Below are 17,621 nucleotides of genomic sequence, written 5' to 3'. Positions count from 1 at the left end.
GATTTATTTATTTATGCATACAAGAACTAAGGTGCAGGCCAGAGGTGTGGGAAATGAGAAGATTCACTTGAGACAGAGTGGAGAGCAGAACAGGCAGATCTACTGAAATACACTGCTGAAGGGAGCAGCTGGTGAAAAAGGAGAGGTCTGCTGCACCATGTGGGTTAGTTCCCTGGCTGGAGATCTAACTCAGTCCAGGCTGCAGTGGCTGGCAATAGCTTGACAGTACTGAGACTTTACCCACTCCACCACTAGGGAGTCCCCACTGAAAATTTTTAGACAACAAAAAGAACTTCCCACCACATGACATGAATGTTATTAAAACAAAAATGAAGACCTACACGAAATATACAATATTAGAATGCCTATAAAGCCTGCCAATGCTGGACAGATAGGAAAAAATAAAAAAAAAAACCAAAAAACAAAAACAATATTCTCTTTTGGTCTCAAAATTTTACTTGTTCGTGTGTATTTTTATAATCTTACCTAACAACATATGTTTATTGCCCTTCTTGGTAAAAACACTCAGCACAGGCAATTAACTTAGTACATTGTTCAATTCTAGTTTTAGACTGAAAAATCTAAAAACTATATTAGTAAGGTGAAATGTGAAAATGAAAAGATGGCACCTAATGACTCTGATCTTTTTGACCTTGTCACAGAGGTCACAATGGAAAGAAAACAGATTTTAGGCGTGAAGCAACTTGTTGTCACTGTTCCCACACTAGAGAAACAGCTTATCTCTTCAAACATCAAAAATGCAAAGGTAAGGAATTGTAAACTAGAACATGAAACATTTGATTGCTCCTCATGTTGTCATCAGTAACAGGCAAGGGACTCTCATCACGATGGTGTTAAGATATTAATAACATCCCTGTAACAGGGAAAACATCACACAAGGCTGTTAGTCACATTCCCTTGTGTAGGTTATCAGCTAACATTGCTGATTCTTTCAGATAATCAAACTATTATTCCACTTTGAAGTTAAAACAATACATTTCAGACTTACATTCCAGACCTTACTCAAAAAAGTTGTGAGAATCATAGTTAACACACAGGTTTAGCTTTAAAAGTCAGTCTCTTTCATTACTGAATGTGTTTTTAATAAGATATCCAAGCACAGCAAGTTCTCATTTAACATTATCCATAGTTCTTAGAAAATGTGATTTTACTTGAAGGACATAAAAAGAAAACATTTTGAAAACAACATGAATAAATGTTATTTCACTTCAATGTTGGCAGGATTTTTTTTTTCCTCATTGTGTTATAACAAAACAATGTCGAACAAAATGACGATAGTTATTTGAGGATCTGCTGTACTCCTAGTTAATCACAAATGATCAGATTAAAAATAATAAAGGCAGTATTAATGTAAAGGAAAAAATCAGAACTTTAAAAAAGTGGCATTCTGTATCTGATAAGTGCTTCATCATTTCCATTATGAATGAATTATGCATCAATGATTTTAGAACTATTTAATAAACCAAGGGGTGATTTCATGATTGAGTATCCCACTGAGTTGACAGAGTTAATTCACCTCTCAAAGTGCTCAGGTTTACAGCTGGAGAGTAGCTTAGATATCAACTAATTTCAAGTTACAAAATGGTAACGAAAGAAAAAAAATATTAATCCCCATGTTTCCTGCTCTGTCATGCACGTGTTCCTATGTGTGGGGAGGATATCAAAGTTGAAATAAGATATTTTAATATTCTAACTGAATATCCTTAATAGTATATACAGCAAAACAGACGTCAGTAAAGGCAATTTTGGATATTTTCATTTATTGCAAGTAAAAGAATTTTCTGAAATGTTACAATGACCAATTTAGAACTTCAGAAAATCGACGATATCAGCATTTACCAAGATACTAAGTGAATAAGTGATCATAAGATAAAACTTATGCCAAATGAAGCATGAATGAGTCATACATAATGGCTTATATATTTTTTGATATGGTTTTATATTATTTTATATTATTACTACATATTTAATAGTATTTCTAAACACAATTTGAAAAGTCAAAGTAACAATCTTGGTATCTTGTAATTTAGACCAAAAAATATTAGACCAAACAAAGCAATTACATGCCCAGTTAAAAAAAAAATACTGCATACATTCAACTGAAATAATCACACTTGACACAAGGATTCAAATTTGAATTTGAAAGATTCAAATAATTGACCGGGAAAGTAAAACTGCTTAAAGACATTACACATCATACTTCATTTGAGAATCCCAGCTTTTTCAATGGCTGGAAAATACAGTCTAGGGTACCTGAAATTTTAAAAATATCCTCTTCTACCTCAAGAAAAGCTTGAGATTCATTTGTGTAAACCAATATTGAATTTCAGACATGTACATTTTAGCCAGACAAATGTATTTTGAAAAGCTTACACATCATGAGCCCTGTGACACTGAGAATGGTGAAAGAGCACACGTCTTCCTCTGGTAGAGCTGAACTCTCGTCTCTTCAGTTGGGCAGATCCACATTCTGAAGGACGAGGGCCACTCGGCTCGGAATGTACACCTAAGTCAACACAATTCATGTCAGTGCAATTAAAAGAAATAGTACATATGGCATCATTGTGACAAAGAGGCAAGATGCAATCACCCATTTGCCCAAGTTAGTTGCCTCTACAATTCTACCAGTTCTGAGGCTCAATTTAGACAGTTACGCTGTTCTGGGATCCATGAAAGACTTCGTTAAAGTCATCATCACTAGAGGGTGCCACAGACTTTACAAAAACCAAGGTTTTCAGACACTAGGGATGTAAATGGCACTCTAAGCATGATCAGTTGGTGAAGGAAGGCTGCTCTACAGTTCACAGGTTATTCTATTTAGGTGAATGAAAGTACTATACAAACACTGCTTTACATCAGACATGGTTACTTATTATCCTAATATGAAAAAAATTAAATACAATATAAAGGTGTATTTTAGGTCACTCCCCAATTTAAATGAATCAAAAAGCTTGCCACTGCACTTAAAATACAATACACATTCCATACCCTTCAGTGTCCTGACTCAGTTCTTTAAGCTCGAAAATCTCTCGATTAGGTTCCTCACGTCTCTCTTCCCTCCCCAGGTTTCAGCCACAGGACTTTTCAGTTCTGTTCCACATTTTTCCTTCCTTGGAGTCTTTGCCTATGCTGAATCTTCTCCTCAGATCATTCTTTACTTCACTAGCTACTGGCCCTTCAACTTGAAAAATCCCAGCTCCATGAGTGGTGTTCCCTGATGTGAAATCTGACAGTTTTCTATCTCATCTTCTTTCATAGCACTATTTTTGTTTCTTTCTGGACACATAACACTAATTGAGATTTTTTTTCAGGTTTTTAATCTATCTTCAGCACTAGACTATGGGCTTTATGAGGCAGAGGCTGCATGTCTTCATATGTCTACCACTTAGAAGGTGTGAATGGACAAAGTAGCTGACAATGTGGTCAGATAACAGTAAAGGGTAAAAAGAGTAAATAAATAAATTAAAAAATGGTGGAACTGATTATGGATATTTCACAAGACATTCCTTAATATGCTTGCATTTTAATATTTTTATAAATATTGAAAATAGCTTGAATGACTTGATGCTGATCTCTGTGTACTTTATACATATTTATTATTACCAAAGCAAACACTAAAAACATTACAGGTTTCTATCACCATTAGGATTTCTTCTTCTTTTTTTTTTTTTTCAATATTTATTTATTTATTTATTTACACAAGCACTGGGCACAGTCAGAGGCGCGGGAGGATGAGAGAATTTACCAGAGCCAGAGCAGAGAGTAGAACAGGCAGACTGAGGAAGTACACTGCTGAGGGGAACAGTGGGCGGCAGGAGAGGTCTGTGCGCCATGTGGGACCCACGCCCTGCGGCGCGCTGCAGAGGTGTGAGCAGCTTCCCAACCCAGCACTCAACTGCTGTGCCACCGGGGAGGCCCCTATATCTCCATTTCTGGCTTTGCAAATATTTTACAATTTTCAGTTACTTTAAATGAAAGCGTGACTGATGGTCCATCAAGAAAAAAGAAAGAAGGAAAATGCTTTCATAGTGTCTATGACTACAATGAAAAAACCCAAAATAAACACAGCTTTAGGAAAAATAAATTAATAAAAGAAGAGAAAAGTCAATTTTTTTTTTTTTTTTTTTTTTTTTTTACATGCACTTATTAAAATTTATATCTTAAATAAAAATACATATATGACATAAAAGAAGAAATATGTGTGGATTATTACATATATACATATGAGGAGATGTGTAGGATGGTTGACAGGCTAATAAATCTGAGATTTTTCTATGTGATGCTTATCCTCCATAATGGAGAGCCATATTTAACTTACAAATCAAAACTCTGAATTTCGTTGGACTTGGCTGTGATTACTAGATAACAAGTAATTATTCAGTCTCCAAAAATCTTGTAAGACAGAACATTGGATTAATAGCAGAGCACTTGATTCTCGTCCTGGCTCTGTTATTAATGAATTATTGTTCCTTGGGTAAGTCACTTAGCTTCTCTGGGTTTCCTCATTTTTTATTTTTTTTATTTTTTTTTTTTTTAAATATTAAATTTTATTTTTATATTCCCCCATACAATTGCAAACGCCCCATTCTGACCCCAATCCTTCCCCTCCCGCCTCCCACCCCCCAAAAAGTGTCTCTGGTTCATAGTTTTTTGTTGATTTTGATTTTCACTTTACTTTCTTATATTCATTTTCCTGGTCCCTTATTTAAGTTTTCTAGATTCCTGCTATGAGTGAGACCATCCGGTATTTTTCTTTTTCTTTTTGGCTTATTTCGCTGAGCATGATCCCTTCCAGTGCCATCCATGTTGCTGCAAATTGCATGTGTTTATCTTTTTTGAATGCTGAGTAATATTCCATGGTATATATGTACCACATCTTCTTGATCCAGTCATCTATTTTTGGGCATTTGGGTTGTTTCCAAAGCTTAGCTATTGTAAACAGTGCTGCTATAAACATAGGAGTGCAGGTGCTCTTTGGAATTGATGTTTCTGTGTCCTTTGGGTAAATACCTAGGAGTGGAATTGCTGGATCATATGGAAGCTCTATGTTTAGTAGGTCCAGAAATCTCCACACAGCTCTCCATAGTGGTTGGACCAGTTTGCACTCCCACCAACAGTGCACAAGAGTTCCTTTTTCTCCACATCCTCGCCAGCATTTGTTGTTGCTAGTTTTTTTAATATGTGCCATTCTCACTGGTGTGAGATGGTATCTCATGGTAGTTTTGATTTGCATTTCCCTGATTACAAGTGATGTTGAACATTTTTTCATATGTCTGTTGGCCATTTGCATTTCCTCTTCAGAGAAGTTTCTTTTTAGCTCTTCTGCCCATTTTTTGACTGGATTATTTTCTTTGTTGTTGCTGAGTCTCATCAGCTCTTTGCAGATTTTTGTGATCAGTCCTTTATCATTAGTGTTGGGTGCAAAAATGTTCTCCCAGTTGGTGGGGTTTCTCTTTGTTTTTGTTATTGTCTCTTTTGCTGTGCAGAAGCTCTTTAATTTGATGTAGTCCCAGCTGTTTATCTTTCTCTTCACTATCACTGCTTTGGGTGATGTGTCTGTAAAGATGTCTTTGATGTGCAAATCCCGTAGTGTTTCGCCTATATTTCCTTCTATGTATTTTATGGTTTCAGGTCTTATGTCTAGTTCTTTAATCCATTTTGAGTTGATTTTTGTGTATGGTGTGAGGTAGTGGTCAAGCTTCATTCTTTTGCATGTAGCGACCCAGTTTTCCCAGCACCATTTATTGAACAAACTTTCTTTGCTCCAATGCATAGTCTTTGCTCCTTTGTCAAAGATTAGTTGACCATAAATCTGTGGGTTTATTTCTGGATTTTCTATTCGATTCCATTGGTCTGTATGTCTGTTCTTGTTCCAATACCATGCAGTTTTGATGATTATGGCTTTGTAGTAGAGTTTGAAGTCTGGGAGTGTGATGCCTCCATTTCCTTCTTTTTTTTTCAGTAGAGCTTTGGCTATTCGGGGTTTTTGGTGATTCCATATGAATTTCATCAATAATTGTTCTATTTCTTTGAAGAATGCCATTGAGATTTTGATTGGAATAGCATTGAATCTGTATATTGCTAGAAAAGTCAATTTTCATTGAATGAGACTATTTCGTGTCCAGAGCATCTCAATATTACATATGAATACAATGTTTTCCCTCGAGGCTTCTTTGAGAAAGAACTCTTACAACTCTTTCCCCCACCCCCCACTGGTGGTTTTAGCCATTTTATTTTATTTTATTTATTTATTTTTTTTAATAATAAATTTTATTTTTATATTCCCCCTACAATTGCAACCCCCCATTCTGACCCCAATTCCTCCCCTCTCGTCCCCCACCCCCCAAAAAGTGTCTCTGGTTCATAGTTTTCTGTTGATTTTGATTTTTACTTTTTTATAGTTATTCATTTTCCTGGTCCCTTATTTAAGTTTTCTAGATTCCTGCTATGAGTGAGACTCTTAAAAATACCTGACACACTAAAGCTGCTTAGCTTTGAACCTTAAAGATTAAAGCAGTTTTAAAATGGTGGCATTTCAAGAAAATTATTTTATGACCAGAATAGCTAGAGAATAGCTTTTCCAATCTTCAATTAAAAGGTAATAATTATTGAGGAAATATGTATCATAATCTAAGAAAAATTTCACATGTGCGAATAGTTTCTGACTTATAGTCTCATTTACAATCCAGTGCTTCTGAAAGATAAATTTTATATCCTTGCAGTGATAAGGTGTGGGGAAACCATGTATTTTCAATGCCACAAATCTGTTTCCCGATAATTTACACATTGTTTTAAATACAGCTTTTAAACATCAGAATTTAATGGCTAACACAATCCCTTTTATTCAATATTTTCTGATTATGACGGGTAAGATGTATGAGACTGTTTCAACAAAAGGAAGCTGAAGGTACTCATGAACAAAACATGGATATTACCAATGATCCAGGTAGATCTGGTGTAATGAAATGATTATTTCCATAATCAAGTTACAATCTAAAGCAACACAATTCTAAAAAAAGGAGAACTAAAAGAACCAGCAGTCAGATTCAACTAACTCCCTCTACAAGTCTTAGACAAGCAGGCACAAATCAAGACAGCGCCTTATCCTCCAAAATAATGTGTCAGGTACTTGATCCAGCCTATACGTTTAGTTTGGGAGATCACAGATACCAGGTATAATTAACTAGTGGGGAGGATCTGATGTATTATGGACAACCTAAAATAAAAGACAACCTGAAATTTGTCAGTAGCATGAGAAACTGAACAGAAAATTTCAGTTCTCTTTACATTAAAGATATTTCTCTTATCCTATACAGTCCTATATGCAGATAGAAGGTTTCCGATAAGTCCAAATGTATGGCGTGGTATCGATCAGGGAAGAGCTGAGTCAATCTCTTATTTGCACCACAAGCCACTGTGGTATCTATTGCTTTATTTTTTCTTTAATTTTATTCATTTTTATTTATTTATTTATTTATCATTTATTTATTTGTTTGTTTGTTTATATATGCACTGGGTACAGTCAGAAGCGCAGGAGGGTGAGAGAATTCGCCAGAGCGGGGAGCAGAGCAGGCAGAAGGACCGAAGTACACTGCTGAGGGGAGCAGCGGGCGGCAGGAGAGGTCTGCGCACCATGTGGGACCCTCCTCTGGTGGCCAGGGAGCAGCCGGGGATCGAACTGGCGCCACAGAGGCCGCGGTCAGCTTCGCAACCCAGCGCTCAACCGCTGCGCCACCGGAGAGGCCCTAATTTTATTCATTTTTAATTTGTTTGTATCGAGGTGTCAATAGTTTAATTCAAAATCTCATAATGGTTTTATTAATGAACTATACATAATAATAAAACTGTTAATTTAGAAACAATCTTACTTTGTGATTGTTTGCTATTTTAGCTAGTCTAAATTTAAGAGTAAAACAAAAAATATGACTTAAAAAGTTTAAGGTTTACAGTATATGCATTGAGTTTCTTCTTAACATTTAATGGTTAAAAAAATGCTCCAAGAACTCTCACTACATAATGCTGGTCATTTTATATAAGGAGCTTTATGATGCCAATTCCAGACACACTGTGAGACCTCTTAATATTATCTGCTTAAAAACCTTCAGTTGATAATTGTGTAATATCATTAACAGGAATATTGTGTAATTATATATTTTCACTGCAGTGTTAATTACCAGAATGTGTTTATGTTGCTCTAGAGTCCTTGCAGTGTATGCAACATGAAATAATTTCCCCAAGCAAGTGATTTTTCTTAAATATGGCTATCTATGAAATTTTGAGTTTTCTTCTTTATTAGATTCTGAGTATATAAATCAATTTTCTTAGTGATTAGGAAATGACTACCAATTATATTAAAGGACTTAAGATAATCAGAACTAATCCTTATGATGAGACATTACAGACATGAACAATTTGGGGGCCCTATAATTTAGCACTAAGTATTGGATCTGTAACTCTCATTTTATAATTTTAATTCTAAAAATAGCTTTGATTTATAGAGCAGGAGAAAAAATAAGAACATCATTTAAGTAGACTTGAACATAAATATATCAGTATACTTAAATATAAACAACCTATATGTAAGTGCCTGTATATGGAAATCATCTAGCCAGCATGTCACAGATAATATATATTGATATTTGTATCAATGATACCAATTTATTAGGCATTAAATTGTAAATATGTTATAGCTAAGATTACATCAAGGATCCATGAGATAGTATAGTACATGGCCATCAATTTAATTTTTCCAGCTATATTCATATTCAACTCTTCACAAGGAATCAGAATACCATAGTATAGTCCAATTCATTTATTACGTCAAAATGCAAGCTAATCTACCTAGTTAAAATAATCTTAAATAAAAATAATTTAAAGGCTAATTTTTAATTTTCTTAGACCTATTTAAATTTGGCAAAAGTAGGGCCTCCCTGGTGGCCCAAGGGGTTACGCTGCAGCACTACAAAGTTATCTGCAACCACTGCAGCATGAGTTCAATCCCTGGCCGGGGAGGTGACCCACATGGCACAGCAGACCTCTCCTGCCTCACTTGCTGCCCGTCTCAGCAGTTTATTTCAGTTCAGTTCTCCTGTTTTGCTCCCCACCCTGTCTCTGGTGAATCCTCTCACCCCCCATACCTCTGACCTGTACCCCGGTTCTTGTATGCATAAATAAATAAATCTTTAAAAAAATTCTAACAGTGTATATTTCCCAGTTGTACATATACATATATTTCCTCAGAGCAATGTAATAAGTATTAAAAGTATTGTTTTATTCACTTTTTTAAAGATTTATTTATTTATGCATACAAGAACTGGGGTACAGGACAGAGGTATGGGAGGTGAGAGGATTCACCAGAGACAGAGTGGGGGACAGAACAGGTGGACTGACTGAAATATACTGCTGAAGGGAACAGCAGGCGAGTCAGGAGAGGTCTGCTGTGCCATGTGGGTTGCTCCCTGGCTGAGGATCGAACTTGTGCTGCAGTGGCTGCAGACAGCTTCATAGGTTGCATCTTAACCCCTTATGCCACCAGGGAGGACCTTCTTCACATTTTCCTCTTAGGAAAATGTATTCCTGTAGTTTACCACTGGAAACTAACTCACTTCAGCTTCAATAACCTCTGCTCTCCATTTGTGCTATCGAATATTCTAGCACACAGATAAACATGTAAGTTAACATATAAATTTCTACATCAGACATCAAAACATACAGACATGATTATGTAAATTCAAGTTTCCAATAACTGCCAGTAAAGTGGAATGGAGAAGTTCTGCCCTATCACTTCTCAGCATTTGCGAGATACTCTGACCTTAGCAATAACTTTCAAAGGTAGTACATATGCAGTGCTCTTCTGGTTTCACAGTTTCAACTGATGGAGCACATAAAGGCTACACTGGAACTGTACCTGCTGATGCTGCAGCATGTATAGCTATTTTGAGATTCCTTTGGGCTCTGTTTGTTGCTATCTTTGAAAACAGATTTGACACTTATTCAGCAGATCCTTTGGATTATTGAGCTTGCAAATTAAGCTTTAGCAAATGCAGTGTACTGGCTATGAGGGGCAGAAATTTCATGGAATACGGAATTTTTATTTTGCTCACTCCTCCCACTGCTTAATCTGGGCATGTGAGAGACAGAAGTGTTATCATCAGTGATGGAGTGAGACCTACAGCACTTAGGGTCATATTCAAGAACCCTGATTGGTCCCAAGCACATGTGAATTACTTTTAGAAGCAGTTCCATGATAATGAGCCTTCACAGTTATATTCTTATAATAGATATGTTTTTATAATATAGTTTTTCCTCTGGCTCTCAGAAGGATAACTGGCAAGAAGGAAACCTGTCTTCTTAGATCTTCTGCTCTATTTGGGTGATCATTTCATCTGGCACCTAAAGACTTATGTAAATGAGTAAGTTCAGTAGCACCTGGAGTCATCAAAAACCAGCTGCTGCTGCTGCTGCTGCTGGAAAGACAGGGCTAATCTTCGCCTTTCTGACCGAGTTGGGTCAGAATTCCATTACAGGCAATAGTTAAGCTCTATGCAATTTCTCATGTGCTTGCTGTGCTATATTGCTCTACCTGTTATCAAGACCATTCCAACTGCTAATTTAGAAGTGCACATTCCCTTTTGTAAGATCAATTCAATTAGTACTTGAGAAGTAATCTCCAGACTGCGGCTGACACTGGTTAGTTGACTTACTTACGACAGAATATTTTTGCTCATGTAAAATCAAAAGGATGCCAGAATATTTTCTACCAGCCCTCAAAGACAGTGAGCCCTCATCTATGGTTATAATTTCTCCAAAGAGGAGAGTGGATCTTTGTGTGTTCTCAGGGTACTTTGTGTCTCGACATGCTTAAAATACTGAATTATTGAATAACCAAGACAATATTAACTTTAAAATACATGTGCAATTAAATTTAGCTGTTTCCAAAAGTGTGGCACTGTTCATGAATTTATTTCTCTGAAGAATCTCTAGTTGGAGGGATGATATTATTATGAGTCCTCTTTAAACAGATCCGAGAAACTGGGGCAACAAAAGATTAAATTACTCAAGGCCCCACAACCAGTACATAGTAGATTGGAGCATCTATCCCAACTTCTTTGCCATGACAATTTTTTTTTTTTAGGATTTATTTATTTATACAAGAACTGGGGTACAGGCCATATGCATGGGAGGGTGAGAGGATTCGCCAGAGGCAGAGCGGGGAACAGAACAGGCAGACTGACGAAATACACTGCTGAGGGGAGCAGCGGGCGAGGCAGGTGAGGTCTGCCTCAACATGTGGGATTCTCGCTGGCCAGCTGGGATGGAACCTGCACTGCAGAGGCTGTGGACAGCTTCACAGTGCAGCGCTCAACCGCCTGCGCCACCAGGGAGGCCCATGCCATGACCTTTTTTTTGGTCTTTTCACTATACAACAACACCCCCTCCCTAACAGAACCCTCTTTGGAAGTGTGAGCCTTTAGGGAAGCTGGTTACGTGAGAATATTGCCATTTGAGTCTTTCAGACCCGTCCAGTCAAGTTCAACTGGTTCCAGTTCACCTTTCTTGCATTTGGTTGCCACTTCCCTATGACTCCACTTTGAGAGCTGAACCATCTTCCCTACCCCTTAGGTCTCTAAAACTCTTCTGAAAATTTCTCAGCTTTAAGATACTTCTATTATTCATTTTAGAAACTACTTGTATCAATCTAATTTTACAAGTCAAATTTGGATGTTCTAATAAACTATAGTAATCACCCTTTGAAAGAACCTGCTAGCAGCTTGAGCCTTCCCTCTTAAAAATACATGTGTCTATATCTATACCCAAAGCTATATTAATATCATCAAGGATATCACAAACACATAGAGTACAGTTAAGTCTCCTATGGTCACTTTCCTTGCAGCCTCTATTCAACATCTCAATCGTGTTCTGGCCCATTTTTTTGTTTGTTTGTTTCTTTTATGCCACTGTCTTTTCTATATTAGTTTGGGACACAATTGAGCAGCTTACAAAGTAAGGTGTTGGTCCCGCAATATTAGTTGGGAATGCAGTCGAAAATTGATGGACCCACAGAATCTCATGCTTCATTTATACCTAAATATTTGAAATATTAGAAAATTTAACAGCTATGGCAAAGCTATACATTTGTTAGACATATCCTGGCTTTATGAAAGTGAAAGAAATCTTAATCCAAGACTTTCCATGGTAAAATATGAAATGCATATTGAATACAGAGAAACAGAAAGAGGAGAGAGAGAGCGAGAGCGAGAGTGAGAGCTAGAGAGAGAGAGAGAGCAGGCATAGGCATGAAAATAGTTAGGAAAAAAGAAATAATGTAGATATGGACTTAATCTTATTATCTGGTCATAAATTAAAAGAAGAATTTCCCTAAATATATAACAATTCTAAATTCTACATATTTAAAAGACTTTAAACCTAGTAGTTTAAAGCAATATTCTTTTATTTGTTACATCACATATTTAAAAGTAGGTACAATAGATCATGCTCTCCTCAGCAATATGAATCAAGGAATTTTATTACTAGAATGAATTTAGTCTTCCACTGATTAACTGATAAAAATACATATATGCTATTGATCCTTTTAAGGTGTTTTAAATTAAACTTCATTAGATATCCAATAATGTAGAAAGCTGCTTGATGTAAAGTATTACAGAGAAAGCAAGAACAAGAGGAAAGTAAATTGTTGCCTTAAAATAGAAATATTTATAATAAAAAGAAAAATCAAAAAATGGCCTTCCTCTTATTTTTTGAGAAATAAATTTTAATCCTACTAATATTCCAATTTTCCCAACTGTCTGCTAATATCCCTTACTATTAACTTTTCCAAAATCCAGTTCAGTTCAGCATCACCTGCATCTGTCTTTCTTATTGCAGTATTCCTTCCATTCCCCCCTCTTTTTTCCATTCACTTACTTGTTGAAGAGTTATTTCTTGGGGAAAAATATCACTTTAAAAATACAGAATGAAATTAGAATGGATAAAAATCCCTTACTTACCAAAAGAGAATAGGGCCTCTCATTATGTCCAAAAGCCTCGGAAAAGAAATCAGTGCTGTGGTCCAGCCTTTGGTGTCCTCCATATTCTGCTGCATCTGAGTCGAGCACAATTTTGAATGTACAGTCTTAAGGAATCACAACAGTTCAAGTTTTGAATGAGACACACTAACGTGTCTAGCAATTTAAAAGTATTTTGAACACTTAAATCATTGTGCACTTGTTCTCATTTATTTTCTATTATTTCAGAGATTCTCCCATTTGGTAAGGGTTTTATAGCTTATGTAGTTCATGTCCCTTCCTATGGGATCCTTATTATCCTTCGATCACAGCTCATCACATGAACTAGTCTAGGACTGAATATATTAATGGAGAATCTACTTTTCCCTTAATACAACCCATTCTATTTGTTAGAAATTCTCTATTGCAAACAGAAATTTGACTCCTTTAGACTATTCCTACTTAGGAAAGCTATTTTTGAAAAGCTCAAATACAGTAACCTTTCAAATATCTAATAATAGCTATGCTATTTCTATGCACCTTCTACATATACCACAAACATAGTAAGCATTCCAGAACCTTTGATCATTTCTCATTTGATACTTGCTTTTACTCCTTCCCCATCTCTTTTTAAGATCCTGGTTACTAAAGTAAGGAACACAGGAGTAAACAAAGTACCCATGTGTGGTGTGAAGGATACAGAACAAAGTTGTTCACTTTCTCATTCCAGCTACACAGCTACTAATTCAAAAGATCAAATGAACATATTATCCAACATGCACCGAATGGGTTCCTGTGGCAGTCATCACCTGCTACAATTTAACATTTGATTTTGCATAGAGTTCTTGACCATGTTTTCAATTTCATTCTTACAAGAAAACAAGAGCTAAGTTTACATATTCATAAATACACACCTGTACTTAGACTTACTAATTTTGTCTAGCCTAAGAAGAGATACAGATAGGTTCGAGTGCTTTGTGTTTTCTTTAATCTCAGAAATGCTTGTATATTCTTATTATAGCAAAAAAAATGTATTATATTAGAAGTACACACAGGTAAGAAAACAATAATTCATCATTTTTATGCCTAACTCTGGATAAAGAAAGAACATTTGCTGGGAGTAGTGGCTCAATTGAGTCATTCAGATCAGTTTTCTCTGGTTCACTTTAAAACAGATAATTAGCATATAAGTGCTTAAAGGAGAGAGAATGAGAGAACAAAAAGGAGAGCTGGACAGTGAGAAGTTGAAAGAGTGAGAGAGATTGAGATTCAAAAGATGACTAACGGGGGCCTCCCTGGTGGCACAAGAGGTTAACCACCCCACTATGAAGCAATCCGCAGCCTCTGCAGCAAGAGCTCAATCCCTGGCCGTCCAGGGAGCAGCCCACATGGCAAGGCAGACCTCTACTGTCTCACCTGCTGCTCCCCTCAGCAGTGTATTTTGGTCAGTCTGACTGTTCTGTTCCCTGCTCTGTCACTGGTGATTCCTCTCACCCACCACACCTCTGGCCTGTGTTCCAGCTATTGTATGCACAGATAAATAAATCTTAAAACAAACAAAAAAAAAGATGACTAATGGGCACGAAAATCCCTCAATAGAGGTGAAAGTGATTTGCGCACACCAATTTGTGTAATGGTGAAATACGGATAGTGCAAATAGAGACATACTAAATAAATGAACCATTGTGGAATGAAAGAATTATCAAAAGGCTAGCTTTTGTCCTTCATCTTAGTTAACTAAATACTTGTACAAATTTGCAAAGAAACCATGACAATGTAATTTAAAGGATGTCCTAGAACACTTCTGAAATCTTTTGAAATGGAGTATCAATTATGAAATTACTGGTTAGCAACAATGAGTATTGGTAGTAGTGGCTAAAGCAAGCAAGTATATCATCAGATGTAATAATGTCCATCCTGTGGGTTCACAGTAGATGTGTTATTATAAGGGTTTTACTCAATAATTTTGTTATTATAAGGGGCTGGGGATCTAAAGACTGTTATTAAACACATTTGATACTGTATTTCAAAGAATGCACATTTTTTGATTAATAAATGCAGATTCATTTAAAAAGTCATAGAATTTACAATGGGGTGTGCACCACAAAGGCATACCACCAGTTTAATGGCAGAGTTGGGGTGTCCACACAAGTCAAATATACATCCTAATACCCTATTCTCTATTAATGGGTACCCATTTTATGCTGAATATCAGGCAGAGTGTTTGTATATGCAGATTCTTGTTTAATTCTAATGGTAAGATTCTAAATGTATAGAGGCCAGAAAGAGCATGACATGAGAAAACAAAAATTAGAAAAGCAGATAAAGTGAATTTAATCTAAAAGATTAACTTGATTATAATTTTAAAGATTGGTATTAGAGTACTGAATTCTTACCATTTATTATGGACCCAGAATATCTGAGACCTACTGTATTTATTCTAGATCCTTCTTTGTTTTTTAGGTTCATTTGGTCAGTGAATACAAAATATTGGGCCAAAACCTTACCTTGCTCATTTTGTAAATATATAGTAGGAAAGAATGATAAAATTAGAGAATCATTTAATCAACATTTTTTTTTTAAAGAGATCAAGTAGCACCCTATCCATTTTAGATATCATTTAAAAATATGATCATAGAGTTTAAATTGAAGAGCTTCCTAAGTATTTGATATATCAACAGGTTGAGTAGATAAGAAGTTTTAGGCATTATTTTACAATCTAAGTCCTTAAATTTGAACCAAGAAAGAATCATGTTCTGAAGACCCGTACTAATAAGATTAAAGAATAGTGAAGGCATGAAGACTCTTAAATTCAATGGCTCTTCAAATACTTCAAAAGCTGCTGTGTTTGCTCAGCCACTTGATAAAGTGTCTGTTCAAAGTATAAGGATTTTGATGTAAGAAGTGCTATCATTTATATCATTCTACACTAAACTCAATTCAGTCCAGCTGATGAAGCTAAGGAAATTTATTGTAAGGTACAACCACTGAGGTTTCAAATTGGATGAGAATAAAATGGGTTCTCCAGTGACTAGATGCCCATAAAGATGGCAAAGCTGGTAAGTTACTATGTATCTTTCAATCTTAGACACCGCAGATTTTAAGATGAATGACTTTATGGTAGTAATAGCATTCTCATGACAGCCATTGTGAGACACATAACAACTGAAGACATGATGAAATGTGAAAAAATATACATGCTAGTATATATGCATTTAGAACTTTATTTTTGGATCTGATTCTTTATTCAACCCACTCATGTTATTATGACTATAATAACTTCTGGGAGCTAAGTAATTCCATTATTGGAACTCTGTCTCTAAGGCAGAAAATAGGAGGTACAAAATTTGGAGTAACTGTTCATAAACAACTGCTAGAGTAAGAATGATTTACAGAAAACAAGAGTAGTTTTGTTTTTAACCATTAAAAAATAACTACCCAGCACAGGACTTGCCTCAATATTCTCAAATAATCTTTACCATTTTATGTTTCATGAAGTGAATTTGTTAGTTACACTCTATAACATCTTAGGCTGTATCTGTACAACATCTAAAATGGATCCCTACATTTTATAATTATAACTAAATTAAGTCTAATTTATTGTCCTGAGCCAATTAATTACAACTGTTCATTGTTGTAGATGATGTCTTTCCAAATGCACAAGCAGCAAAGACTTGTGATATGTGGCTATGTATTTTATGAATGCATAGGTGGGTGTGTGCATGTTTTCTTTAGGCATTTCTATCTTTATCTACCATCTAGAATACAAATGAACTTAAAACTTATCACTTTAAATCAGTTCTGATACTTAAATGATTTATTTTAAACTAGTTTATGGCAACATAATGTTTATGACTATATTACTTTCATTAGAAAGTATACATTTAGCTTTTTCTCTTTCTGACTATAGCTTTTTAAAAAATCCCAATATAATACTATTTCAGTAATAAAATTAAAACAAGGAGAAATATGAAAGTGGAAAATTTACTACTGAGTGTAGTCAAAATATGTTTTCAAATATACTGAATGTCAAACTCAACTTTTCTTTAAGAAGGCATTTTTTTTTCCATCTCATTACTTAACATTAAAATTTTGCTGTCCTTGGGCCTCCCTAGTGGCACAAGGGGTTAAGCACCACACTGTGAAGCAATACACAGCCTCTGCAGCACAAGTTCAAACCCTGGCCATCCAGGGAGCAGCCCATATGGCGAGGCAGACCTCTACTATCTCGCCCACTGCTCACCTCAGCAATGTATTTCAGTCAGTCTGCCTGTTCTGTTCCCCGCTCTGTCTCTGGTGAGTCCTCTCACCCCCACACCTCTGGCCTGTACCCCAGCTCTTGTATGCATAAATAAATCTTTAAAAAATAAAATTTTGCTGTCCTTGAAAAAAGCAACTTCATGCATGACTTACATATGCACTCATGTTTGTGAATACTACCTTTATTAAAAGTTTAAATGACAGTCACACATTTTAATTAAGTGCAAAATTGAAGTATATTTCTAATATGGTCTAGTATTTGTTCCTTTCTTCAACAATAGATTCCTGATTTTAGACTAGGAGGTAAAATACAATGTCTACAACTTTAATTCCTAG

The 17,621-nt window shown here is 35.8% G+C and overlaps 1 protein-coding gene across 1 annotated transcript in view; it reads right to left on the bottom strand.

The window, feature by feature from the left end:
* Positions 1-430: 430 nt before the first annotated feature.
* GBE1 (1,4-alpha-glucan branching enzyme 1) overlaps positions 431-17,621 on the bottom strand; it is a 255,028-nt gene continuing 237,837 nt past the window's right edge. Inside the window, exons 15-16 of the mRNA XM_037525699.2 lie at positions 13,029-13,146; positions 431-2,527 (exon numbers count right to left, since the gene is read on the bottom strand). Coding sequence (XP_037381596.1) covers positions 2,471-2,527; positions 13,029-13,146 — 175 coding nt within the window. The 3' untranslated portion in view covers positions 431-2,470. The remainder of the gene's footprint in view (positions 2,528-13,028; positions 13,147-17,621) is intronic.

The sequence above is a fragment of the Talpa occidentalis genome, unplaced genomic scaffold (genome assembly GCF_014898055.3).
Source record: "Talpa occidentalis isolate TD23 unplaced genomic scaffold, MPIMG_talOcc4v2.1 talOcc4.4, whole genome shotgun sequence".
NCBI lineage: Eukaryota > Metazoa > Chordata > Mammalia > Eulipotyphla > Talpidae > Talpa > Talpa occidentalis.
Note: the sequence above shows the minus strand (reverse complement) of the source record. Positions and strands in the feature narration are given on the sequence as shown.